The following is a 13,949-nucleotide window of genomic DNA, read 5'->3' on the forward strand; positions in this document are numbered from 1 at the left end:
TATATATATATATATATATATATATATATACCGGTACTGGTATGTGAACATGGGTCTAATCCCCAACCGTTATGGAGCTACAGAACACGTCTAGCAGCAACCTTTCTTTCCTTTTCTGTCCAACGCTCTAATGCAAGAGTTAACCGTTACTCCCAGTCCTTCATTTATGCAACAGGTCAACTCTGGAACTGTCTCCCTCTGTATTTCCTGCTAGCTATGATCTCCAGTCTTTCAAAACGCAGTGTCCAGGCATCTCGAAATAATCTGATCATAAATTTGTCTCTCTCGTATTTTGTTTTTCTCTTGGAAGGAACAGTATTGCGGGCTCGTGGCCTCTGGTTCCTTCTTCCCAGAAAAAAAAAAAAAAAAAGTTACTGATGAGCAAAAACGACTGCCCTCAATTCAACCATATGGACATCAGAAGTAGTGGCTTCAGAACGGTTGGGATAGGTACCCGTGTTCATTTTTTTTTTTTTAGCCCAAGAATCGCCTCCTGAAGGACATCCAATAGAGGAGATAAAAGAAGGGAAATCCCAATGAAGCGAGACCAGACCAGTACCGTGCAACAATGAACGTAAATAGGACATGTATAATCCAGGCAGTGGTATACACTGGTTCACCACACACACACACACACACACACACACACACACACACACACACACACACACACACACACACACCTAATGCTGCGCCTGTAAAAATAAAACCCCACGAATATAACCCGTACCGTAGCCACGCGTCCGTCCACTATCTGACTAAACCAAAAACATCCGGTCAGGCGTAACATGTACTGTACACCCCCGCTCAATATTTCATTTACATTCCTGGGCTATGAAGCGAAACGGACCGATTTTCGTTGGGATGATCGCATTAGGTTTTGTCGTTGTTAATAGTGTGTAAAGAAATTATTTATTTCAACTTCACACTGCTACTGAAGAACACGGTAGCTAATGAATCATATACCGTAGACTACTGTAATCCCTTCTGACAGGCACAGTGTTCATGTCAAGTTTTCATCTAACACCATTTTAAAAAATCCTACACAGCAGTCAATTTCTGAAAAGTTGCTACCACACAAATATTAATCTTCCAGTAATGTTTCATCCCGATCCCTGAAGCTTCACATTCATATTTTCCCAAATATCTATAAACTTATCCTAACTGCTCCCGGATCACTTCAACCTCACAAAAGCTACGAAACGCTTGCATAATAACCACAGTGCTCTTAAATATTACGTGAACATTCCCATTTTCAAAACGCACCGTCCACCGACAAAAAGCACGGTAGAATAAGGATACATTGTCACTGAAACGTACCATCCTGACTTTCCCGTTCTTTATGCAAATGCCATTTAACCCATTCAGCACGACCTTTTTTGATGGGGGGATAACTCTACTACCGGTAACGCCTGATTTTTATTGTCATTTTTTTTTTTTCCCTGAGCCCAATATATATGGTAACAAGGGAGAGCCATAGACTAGACATCCCCAGGCTGAAGGTTAATAATTACCGTATGTTTAAGCCACTGACCTTTAAGCATTCGTCATCGCCATCTTAGGATATGAAACGTTCCCCTTTCCTCTTCGTTATCTTATGAAACGCTTTAGAGAGAGAGAGAGAGAGAGAGAGAGAGAGAGAGAGACCTAATGGTTAGATGAACCTTACTTAGATGGTTACATAGATCCCCGGTACATACAATCTACTGACGCACGCTGATAGAAAACCCTAAATCAGTGTAGGAATGTACTGTACATCCACACACAGACATACCGTAAGGGAGGAAAAAGAATAAAAAAGGAAAATATTGCAACAACTGACCCAGGAAACCCACAGTCCCACCCCCACCCCACACACACTACCCCATCTGACATTTCAACTCTACCGTAGGGTGGGGTGGGGTGGGGGGCCTGGGCGGAAATGATGAATAATAACACTTCCAACACTAACCCACCACCCCACCACCACCACCACCATCTCCCCCTCCCTCCACCCCCACTCCCCATCCCTGTCCACCTCTTCCTCTTTTTCCCCCTCCCTCTCTCTGCCTCTTCTTCCTCCCCCCCCTTCCATCTCTCTGCCTCTCCCCCATTACCCCTGGCCTTCCGTTCCCATAGCTATGCTACCGGAAATGTTTATCAAAAAAGCCACATACACCCTGCTCCAAAATCTGTCCACTAGCCTAACCTTCTCCACTAGCCTACTCTAAGCAGGCCTATATCACGTAGACGAGACTGACCCCCCTCCCCCGTCTCCTCCCTTCCTTTCATTTTTTTCATATTTATCACTCGGTCTAACTGTTTCATTTTAACTTCTCACCTAAGCTGATATGAAATAAAATCGTAGTGGCAACCAAAAAGTACAACAAATTTCACTGTTAAAACAGTTAAAAGGAAGCAAAAAACAATTCAAGCTGCCAGTACCGTACTTAAAGTCCTAACTATAAAGATTACTTTCTACTGTAAAAATGCCCGCACAGAAGGAATTCATATCAAGCATATACACACACAAAAAGAAGAAAAAAGGAGGGGAGTACAAAGCAATTCCAACCCTACTGGTAACAATCCTTCTCCAACTATCGCAGCATTGTGTCCTCTTAACTCACCCCCACTCTCACACCCGCACTCACGTCATCAATCATGGCCTAGACTACCCTAAAAACTGCACCACATAGGGGCTCGGTACTTTGAGGCTCCCGGCAACACGGAGGCGGGAAAAACGAGTCTACCCCTCCCCGAACCCGCATTGCTTACCGTACCACTCAAGACGTGCAAGTGGAAAAAGTAAATAGACTAGCATTCTTTTACATCAACGCTGACACAGACTCTCTCTCTCTCTCTCTCTCTCTCTCTCTCTTTCGTTTAAAAATTCATCCTTTTGATATATATGATCTTTCCGCCACGATTTTTACCTTTTAATTATTCATTGCACCCCTAACTTCCTTTCCACTCGTAATTTTTAGTGGCATATATATTTTCTCTACATCAGCGAAACACTAGAATATACTGGTACCATAAACTGTCGCCCTCCCTCCTCCCCCCTCCTCCTCTCTCACTCAGCATTCCTCAATATTAACGGAGTCTGTATTTTGTTGAGCCAATATCACGCAGTTAGGGCCAAGAGGAATGTCTCCATGTCGCAATTTCGGAGGTTAGAGAGAGAGAGGGGGGGGGTTAAACACAAAAGTCCTCAATACCGACTGCATGAGTTGGACCATCATCTAAACACGACGCTTCTGTAATCAAACACGCCGGTGCACACAAACAAGCGTACGAGGCCACACACACGAGAGAGAGAGAGAGAGAGAGAGAGAGAGAGAGAGTACCGTACCGTACACATAAAACACACACGCAACCGAATACGCCATGGGAACAAACACACGCAAGACACCAAAACATACAAACTCCTGCCAACCATTTCGCACTTGTACAAACACCTGCAGAGCTCTTCAATCATGCTAATGTCATGAATATATGCATGCCCGTGACAGCTTTAATGAATCTCCCTTTTCAAAACACGTAATTTAACAGGACTCTACTCGGAATTATGTTGGACCTCACTTCAATTTGCATATACATTAAAAGCTGGCGGTAACGCGTGACATTAAGCTGTTTATGCACATTAATCTACATAACCCGGATTCATAACCTAGACTAATAACCCAATTTCTCTGGCAGGAAATGTTTATCGGTGGGATTTTTTGTCTGAGTTTTGTCTGACGACGTATGCTGTTACGGACAGCTTCTACAAAAGAAAAGAGCTCCATGTCAATATGTCTACTCAGTAACGACGTTTTAGCTCCACCCTGTGTTATACACACCAGTAAATCAAACTAGTTTGTATGTATTAATACTCGTCCACCATGATCTATTACTTTTTCCTCACTGTAACCACTAAGTATGCATAGGTGACTGAACAGTCTAAAGGTGAAAAATACCCGACAACTGCATACTGGTACCCTATATAAATTATATGAAGAACTGATAATATCACTGATCTACTGCTAACGTCCGTCAATCCAACGAACGATAACTTTTCAACTTGGTACCATTTGGTACTGTACGGTATGGTGTGATACTTCTACGGTGTAGCTACCATACCTACGATATCGAAAGCCTGGATTTGGGGACGATTTAGCAAATAAGACCGTAAGCAATAGCATATCATACCAGTATACAGTTTATTCACAGATTCAACACATCCACAGGTTAGCCTATCAAACACAGAAACAGCTTATAGATGAAAATGACAAAATCACCAGCCTAAGTCGGGTAGGCTATATCAGGGCTCTAACAGCCTACATTACAAAACTGCTTAGTAAACAAAAACAAAGCATACAATATGGTACTAAGCACTAAAACTCAACAGTACCGTAAATACATACCTACTGAAGACATCCTTGTAAAACATAAATCTCCATAGCCCAGTTCATTCCCACGATGAGCATGAAGCATTCCGGCGTAGCATGGCTGTTCCTTATCCTACCCCCCTCCCTCCCTCTCACAGCCTCGGGAACAAAGAGAGAGTTGTGGCGAGTAGACAGCGTGGTCCTTCTTCCGCTTGCTCCCTCCCTCCCTCACTCACTCTCTCCCTCTCCCACTCACTCTCCATGTCCCTCTCTTCTCCCTAGCTAATCACTGTTCTTCCTTGTCTCAACATTTTACTTTTCTTCCTCTCTCCCCCACCCTCCTCCACTCCCACACTGTCTTCTCTCTTCCTAATTAGTCCCCTCTTTCACTTAATCAGTAACCAATCACACTGACCAGTTACTCACATCGTCCCGCACTTCTTTCCTGTCTCCCTCCGATAATCACGCCCTGTCCCCCTCATATCCCTCTCTTTATCCCAAATAACTTTCCTTCCTTGTCTTAATTGCATTCACTGCACCACAAATAACACTACACCTCACTCATACAGGGCCAAAGTTAGTGCAACACCCGTAATCTAAACACATCAATACTAATTAAAAACTACACCTGGAAAACTTTAGAAATGCCATCCTCAACCCAGATTACACGAGGAAAAATACTGTAAATTACGGACCGATAATATTAATCCTTGCGTTAAAAAAAAAAAAAAAAAAAAAAACGTACAAAATCAGTAAACAAAAAACAACTGATACCACACAATACACCTACAGCTGCTCGTTAACTCTGGAAATTACCACATCGAACTATTTAAGAAAAACAAAACGGCGGGGTACTTTATAACACTGCACTCCATACCTCACGCACTGAACCACTACCAGGTATTACAACATACGAAATATTGCACACTTCGGGAATTGTATCTTAAAATAGTAACTTCACTTTACCAACCTACAAGTGTTCGAAAACCAGTCGACATCAAAACACACGTTCATATATACCTTACGGTACGAGTTTACACACGACTGAATACAATTTCGCAAACTTCAGAAATAACATCCCTGAACTCCGACAGAAATTAAGTAACCACCGATTAAAAAAAAAAAAAAAAAAAAAAACTCGTAAAAATCACACACATCATCCCCAGTTTACGAAAACGAGTCCTCGAAAAACAGATAATCAAAACAGACGAGAGTTTATGCGTCCTCCTTTAGACAAGAATCGGTCGCTTATCAATGGCATCTCTATCGATCTGTCAGCAGACGTCAGTGGCTTATCTGCATCCACCAACATCACTCATTCACGTCAAAATAACCCGGAGAGATAAGCAACGTCCATTCGTTTGATAACAAGGCACTTTCACAAAATTACAGAGTGGATATCTGTTTGGGGAAAAAAATGACTAAACCAGAGATTCATCGCTGAACACAAACATGCTTGAAGATATACTGCACACACACACAATTATAAATGTATAATATATATATACTAGCACAACATATTAAAACTTGCAGCAAAACACAAAGATTATAAACAACTGAACCTGACTACTTTTGCTGATATTGAGTACCCTATATAGGCTACTTTCTGGCTAAGCTGACGATTTTCCTGGGCTATGGGAAATTTAGCAGCAAGTCACACAATTAACAGATATCAAGCACAACGCAGGAAAATATGAAAACAATACAATTAGATAAAAACATCTTGTACAAAAAGACGGTACCGGTAGTGCTTATGTGGGGGAAAATGGAAATATAAGCTACTATGAAAAATCCACTTTACTGTTCAAACGAGCTATCACAACACAACCACCCCCTCATAGCCTAAGCACTTTCCACACTGCTTGTTAACTCCGGTCGCTCCGAGCAATTCTACACCGCGACAACAAAAACTTCAAAGCACTCGTGTGACCTACTTAAGAGGCGGGCGACCACTACATATATCCCCCCAAACCTCTCTCTCTCTCTCTCAAGGGCATAAATGTCTGAATATACCGTAGTTGTTCAAAATCATTCTTTTTTTCGTTCCGAAGCTGTGTCATAAACTACAGAGATCTAAGCTGTCAGTTTAAAATAATGCGGGTGGCCTAGTTACTTTGCTTCATAACTCGAAACTTGGATTTTAAAATATAATTACTGTTGTATGTACTGACAAGCCTCATAATTATGGAGATGATGATGGCAAGAGTGCGGTCAGATTTGTTGCCTACAATGTTGTGATTTCTGTGTGGATTACGTACGCTAAGATTATGCAGAGTAGGAAGCTGTGATTAGGCACCGTGCTTCATAAGTTAAAGCTTTTTTAACGGTAACTATCGTGTGTTTCACTGAATGACACTATTTTTTTCCCCAGAACTTGTGAAAATGCCCTGCCTGTGTTTTCATATTCGGCAAAATTTCAACACACGAGTCTGTGCACATGTTTGCCTATACGTCTAAGAAGGTTCCGTAAGCTACAGACACTGTACAGGTAGGTTAAATACTGCTAACTTTAAAATTTAGCTAGAAACTAGTCCACGCCATGACACGCAGTATGCTTAAATCAAATCTGAGTTAATGCTATACCCTGTGCATGCTGCCTACAGTAACTTAGTTCTGAGTTCAGTAGGGTAATGTACCTAAGATCAGCATGTTCAGGTTTCATGATTATACAGACATAAATATCGTGACAACTTCAAATATTGAGCAGAACACAAAGTAAATGTGTTACCGGTGTCCAGATCAACTTTAGAATTTCGCTTTTATATGTAAACTCTGACATCTAAGTAGGTGCATGTGAAAACTGTGTAAACTAAACTTGAAACCCTAACCTTACCGACCGCACTGTACATGCATTAAAAGTCAATTAAATGTGAGATAAGGTAACCTCAAATTTTCAGCTTTATTAAATCCGCATAATCACACATCATAGCAAAAATCGTTAGGATATTTAAACGCTTCGCTGACTTTAACAATGTATCGGCATAACACACAGGTTTCCTGGCACACTTAATACTGATTAATTTAATTTAGTACAGGATATCGTTTTTACGGATATTATCACTGGTCTGTATACCAGTAACGTCTGAAAACAGAAAAAAAAAAAACTCAAAACATTTAAATTTCTTGGGACCATGCGTTAATTACGGACACCGGTCACGCTTAAATACAGGCTACGGTACCGCACACTGATCAAATTTCAAACAAGAAGTTTTGGCAACTACAGTCGTGTGGTTTTTATACACTTATATGTAGGCTACGCTGCAAATATTATCAATAATACCATGCGAACCCTTTTTCATACCAAAGCACTCGACAATAACTAGAAGAATTTGTCAGTAGGCCCTAAGTTTTTACAACCTTGTCCAATGATTTTCTTTGATAAATATGCTGGCAAATTAATGACAAAAACTGGGTATATTCGTCCATATTAAACAACACCAGATAATTCCTACTTACTGAGTATACGACTCTTGATAAAATATGTCTAAAGAAAAATTCGACTGGAGTAGTGCAACTAGATGAAGCACATCATCGAAACACTGCCGTAACCCGTCAGCATGACAAACAGGCTAAAATATGAGCAAATGAGACTAGTGGAACGAAATAAGCAAACAAAATACACTCAGTATTAAATTTTGTCCGAGATGCAAATAATCCTAACAAGGCCAAAATGGGGACAAAGTCACCCGTCACAAATTAAATTGGCCAAAGATAAATCAGTCCAACGAAACTAAACGGGGAGAACAGTCAAAAACTAAAACTGTCCAAAATAATAAAATCAGACTAACAAGGCTGAATGAACATAAATCCACACCGATCCAAATAAGCTGGCTAAAGGTAAGTATAGCAGCCTAACATACCGATGTGAGCATATCAGTGAGTCTAAACTTGAAATGGCTGAAGCTAAAAGCAAATCAGACTAACGAGACCAAATGGGCACAGCAAACCCACCATCACTACCGTCAAAATTAAATTGGCCAAACAACAAGGGCAAATCCGACTTGATACGAAGAAGGCGGGTGGTAAATAGGCTTCAAGCGGTGCAGCGGCGGACTCTCTCACAGGGACCCACCCTACACATTACCATAGATTACCATAAGTCATCCATCACCCGCACCAACCCTGGCAAATTTTCCCACGATAATCCCATCTACGGTCAAAACTGGCCCCTTCTAACTATGACTTTTTCCTGCTATTAAAGCGAGAGTTAACTTGCATTTGCATAATTTCGGCTACCGGAGACGCTCGAACCACCTGTCAGGCCACCATCATTGTCAAAACACCTGAATATACTTTACTTCAAAATGTAATACCGGCATGCAACTTTCCAATTACAAATGAAACTGATCTATAAACGAAAACTGGATTGCGCTGGATACGAAAACAGCATGCTTTTTACCGTGATGTCAGTATTTCCGAACAACATACAGAGGAAAAATTATTCCAATTACCATATTGCAAGAACAAATTCCCAACAGTGGAATACGAATCAACTATTCGCTTAAAACACCAAAATGCGATCCCGCAAGAAAAAGTAAACATGACAACTTCTAACATGGCGGCGCTGTGTGTAGTAAACAAACGGGCCCCACACCTGATATCATCGCCCTACAGGTGTCTGGCAACCAGCTCTTAGAACCAGTGGGGGCCCCAGCAAATGATCAGCACGCGAGCGACACCTGTCCTCTGCAGGTGTCTCGAGAACAATAAAATACGACAGGTGCTGCACAAGGAGTGAGCAGCTACAACACACACGAAGCTATTGTGATGGAAGTCGATACGCAAATGACTGGTGCGCATGCAATGACCAAATATTATCAGAATCGCATTACAAAACAGTCTTTACAAGTCCAATCACCGCAATACATCGAAATTTACAGATGAGCTAAAAGTGACAAAAGAATATTTGTGGTTTATAGCTGAGGATAGAAAATGGTGAATTTTGTGATGCGAGTTACTGTGGATTGGTTGTTTTGTGTTCGTTCATGTCCCATCTTAAAAATTAGCCAATGACAAAAATTCTGATTCCTGCATTAAAACATGAACTTTTGATAAATTACACTTTGGATGCTACTTATAAAATAAACTAGTCGCCTGTAAATGGATTAACAGAGTAATAAACATTTATCAGGGGCAACTACTAATGAAATATGACTGGCTAATTACTGCCAATTAAAAACCAATTACAGGTAAATCAGTCTGATAATTTACCGTAGCTCATATTTCACTGGTACCCAATTTTATGAATCTTAAATATGTACTAACTTTAGATACTTGTTAAAGACTGATTTAGTTTTTTTGATATTTTTAAAAGACTTACCATGGCTGCAGCTATATCAGTTCCTTGCTCCTCGGATCCGAAAATTGGTCGTCCCGGAGGCTAGCAATGTTCCTCACCGCCCGGCCATGAGCTCACACTATCCCAGGGCACACAGTATGTAAAATAAATCCCTTCAGACTGACCGTAGAGAGTTTTTCCAGGTAGGTTCGTAAAGTCTAAGTTACATCCAAGTTAGGTTACAACACCCCTTCCCTCGTGTTACTAAGTATTATTTTTGTTATATGGATACACTTATTCCGTATGGATCTTTGGTTTCAGCACAGTATCACCAATTTTGGGGGGAGGGAAAACAACCAACCAACCAATTTCACTTTTTTCCAATTCTCAAATCACTGGTTCTTTCCGCACTTTTTTTTTTTAATAATTCACACCTCACAAATTAAATTATTGCACCAGGAACTATTCAATTTAATCCCATATTTTGTGTATAATATTTTTGGGCCAATTTTGTTTTCAGGTGAATTTTAGTTTTGGGAGGGGGGCTTAGGGACGATGGAATAACACGGACGAACGAGGAGCGAGCGCGTCCGTACTCCCTGCTAGCCGAGAACGAACTGAGGGGTGAGCAGGCGTCCGTTCGGGTTAGCCTCTCCTGCGCTGTGGCCTGCGCGACTGTAAAGTGGAGGTGGGAGAAGGAGGGAGGTAAAGGAGAGGGAGGGAGGGAAACGGAGGTGAGGAGTAGGAGGGACGGAGAGAAAGAGACTCGGAGGAAACTGGTGAGGGAGGAAAGAGAGGTGGTAGTAGGAGAGGGAGAGGGATGGAAAGAGGTGGCAGGTAGGAGGGAGGGAAATGGAGGGGAGGAGAGATACGGAGGGAGGAAACTAGTGAGCAAGGAGGAGGGGAGGGGAGGGGAGGAAAGAGAGGTGGCAGGAGGAGGAATAAGAGGGAGGTAAATGGACGTGGAGGAGGGAAGGAGAGAGAAAATGACTAGAGAGGTGAATTTGGAGGAGAAAAAGAGGTGAAGGAGGAAGGAGGGGGAGAGACGAAGAGCGAGGCAGGGAATTACAAGTTGAGAGAGAGAGAGAGAGAGAGAGAGAGAGAGAGAGACGGCGAGTGTGGATAGATAAGCAAGACCGAGATGGAAAAGAGGAGAAGGAAAGGGGACAAGAATGGAGGGAAGAAGAGAGAAAAAAGGAGGACAGGAGGGAGGAAGGAAGGAAGGACACGAAATGAGGGGAGGAAAATGAGGGGAAGAAGGATGATATGACAGGAAGAATTAAAGAATGAGAGGAAAGAGCGTAGAGATGGAAGAAGAAATGGAAAATTAGGAGGAAAGCAGGAAGAATGAAGGGAGGAAAGGAAGAAAGAAAATAAGGAAAATGTAGGAGAGGATGGAAACGGAAGGAAAAACGTAAAACAGGAGGAAAGAAGGGATACTCTACCCCCCCCTCATATTACTCAACCTCCCTTTCTCAACCCCCTCCCCCTCCTCTCAATTTCCCTTTAACTAACATTACCATACTCCCATCCCTCAGCACAACACCGCTGCCATACTTACCATACTCTTACTTTTTAACATCCATACCCCCTATCCTCCCCCACCTTCCACTACCATACCCCCATCCCTGCACTACTCAGCTACCTCTACCATACTCCCTGTCCTCTAAGTTTCCATTGCCATTATCTTTCAACTTTTACTACCATTACCCCCACCCCTCAACTACCATACCCCTACCACTACCATACCCGTTCCCTTAAACTACTCAGCTACCACTCCCATATCCCCACACCCCCAAACTAACCACCTCCCGTCCCTCAACCCCCCTCACCCCCTCCCCAACCCCATCCCCCCACCAGCTCCCCTCCTCCCACCCACTACCCCTTCCCCATCATCCCCCACCGCCCCTCCCCCATCTCCCCCACGTCCCTCCCCTCTACCTTTCCCCCCTCCTCCCCTCCCCCCACCCACCTCCCCTGACTGCTAATTCCTCCCCCCTCACACGTGTTCATTCTTGCCTCTATTACTTACCATTCTGACCCGCCTGTAGTCACCTATTTCCTTCCTCACCCTGTATGCCCCCTTCACCTCTCTCTCTCTCTCTCTCTCTCTCTCTCTCTCTCTCTCTCTCTCTCTCTCTTCCCTATTTACTGTACACCTATGCCTATTTCCATCCACCTTCATCCCCCTCTTACCCCTCATCCCTCCCTGTTTCTTATATTCCTATCTTCTATCCTTAAGCTCCCCTTTTCCCCCACTACGCTTCCCTGCCCCTAGTCTTTGCCTCTACCTATTTCCACATCTCGTATCTACACCTCTCCCCATTTTGACGTAAACTAGAAGAATCAGAAGACGTAAATAGGGTAGTGTAAAGGGCTAGGCATTTCTAGGCTACGCGTCTAGTATTATCAGACCTCATTTAAAAACATCCGGTCAGGCTTATCATGTTTTTTACTGCCGGGCAATAGTTCGTTTACACTCTTAGAATATTATCAGCATGAGATCTACTTGAAATCATCGCCATCATCATCATCATCGCCATCATCATCATCATCATCATTCTCGCCATCATCATCATCATCATCATCGCCATCATCATCGTCATCATCATCATCATCATCATCATCATCATCATCATCATTACTACTAGGGTCTCATTAGTTAAGAAAATCGTCTTGAAACTGGAATAAAAAGAAAAATACGCCATCGGGGTGAAAAAATTACATTGCTCTCGAAAATCATCACCAAAGAGAGAGAGAGAAAGAGTCTCCGAAAAGTCTACAGAGTAACTACTGCATATTGCTCTTCAACCCTTCATCCCGAGGACGTCTTGCATACTGTATTCCTGCTAGCACTGGACGATTTAATTCACACCATGAGGGAGATTTTGACCTAGAGGGGTTGCGTATTCACTTCATTAACGCCTCTCCCATCATCAGTTTCTCTTAAGCTGAATAAAAGAATTAATTGTTTCTACGTCATCGTGGTGAATGGGCTGTACGTCGCATCCTCACTTCACTAAACGTATCGTCCACTCACGGAAGATAATCATACGCCAGATATCCACTGTTACCGAAACGTACGTCGCGCCCTGAGTTTCCCGTTCACCACCCAAAATACACTGCAAACGTAGATATGTTAGTCGCTCAAGGAAAGCAAGTACAGTACAAGTCCAGTGTCACCGCAACGTATCGCCCTGTAACCTTTACGTATACGTGGCAAAACAGCAACGTATCATCCCGTAGCCTTCACGTTCACGAGGCAAAACGTACTCAAAACGTATAAGGCTTGCATCATCAAAACTGAGTGGACGAATCTGTGAGAAAGTATGTAACACCTGTCGCCCTACATTACAAAAGTGCAGTCAGGAATAAGAAGGTAAGATCAAACGCGTATCATTATCACATAATTCAGAAATAAACATCAATAACTGGGGTCCTTTTTACACTTTCGCAGTCTCAGTTTTTCAGTAGGACGGTCCTAAATCTATTCACACTGATGACGTCTTTTTACACTCTGTTCTTGCTACCTCCAGACAATTATATTCAGATTAGGGTACGTTTTTTTTTCTTTCAAGTGGATGGGTTAAATAAAACATTTATTAAATTCTTGACTTCTCGGGTCACTCCCAGGGCGAATAAAACGGACCTGAGGAAACAAGAATAACTTAAATAAAAAAAAAGCAAGGGCAATGCCGAATGAAAAAAAAAAGGAAAAAAAAAAAGAAACCAGGAAATAAGAAAGGTGGAGGATGAAGATGACCGGCTGAGGAAAAAGGAAGAGGTAGAGATGAAGAAGAGGAAGAGATGGGGATGAACAGAAGTAGATGAGGAAGATTGGGGGAAGAGTAGAAAAGGGAAGAGAGTGAAGGGAGAAAGGATTAGGGGAGGGGGGGAGGGAAGGACAGAAAGAAAGGGGTGGGGGTAAATAGGCCGGATTAAGAGAAAGGGAAGAGGGGGTCAGAGGGGAGGGAGGGGGGAGGGAGAAGAGAAGAGGGAAATGTGAGGAGGAGAAAAAGGAGAGAATGGATATGAAGAAACGACAAACTGATAATTCAGTGAGAAGGATGGGAAGATAAGAACAAAGATTAAAGAGAGAGAGGAACAAAAAAAAAAAAAAAAAAAAAAGCAAGAGGGATGGGATAAAATCAAGGTGAGAGAGGAAGATGGACAGGTAGGAAGAAAGACAATGATGATGGAGGGGAAAAGACAGGTAGACCACAGGAGGCAGGGTGAGAGAGAGATGGAGAGAGAGGAAATGTCTTATTAGGCTCCCCCTTCCATTAGCTACCCCCAACCCCCCAACCACCACCCCCACAATA

The 13,949-nt window shown here is 42.5% G+C and overlaps 1 protein-coding gene across 1 annotated transcript in view; it reads right to left on the minus strand.

Annotated features, from left to right (window-relative positions):
* The window catches only part of LOC145417414 (uncharacterized), a 65,402-nt gene extending 55,188 nt beyond the window's left edge, over positions 1 to 10,214 (minus strand). The window contains exon 1 of the mRNA XM_080286099.1: positions 9,670 to 10,214. Coding sequence (XP_080142225.1) covers positions 9,670 to 9,672 — 3 coding nt within the window. The 5' untranslated portion in view covers positions 9,673 to 10,214. The remainder of the gene's footprint in view (positions 1 to 9,669) is intronic.
* Positions 10,215 to 13,949: the final 3,735 nt, after the last annotated feature.

The sequence above is a fragment of the Coenobita brevimanus genome, chromosome 14 (assembly GCF_032717465.1).
Source record: "Coenobita brevimanus isolate Jiangsu-jjx chromosome 14, ASM3271746v2, whole genome shotgun sequence".
Lineage (NCBI taxonomy): Eukaryota > Metazoa > Arthropoda > Malacostraca > Decapoda > Coenobitidae > Coenobita > Coenobita brevimanus.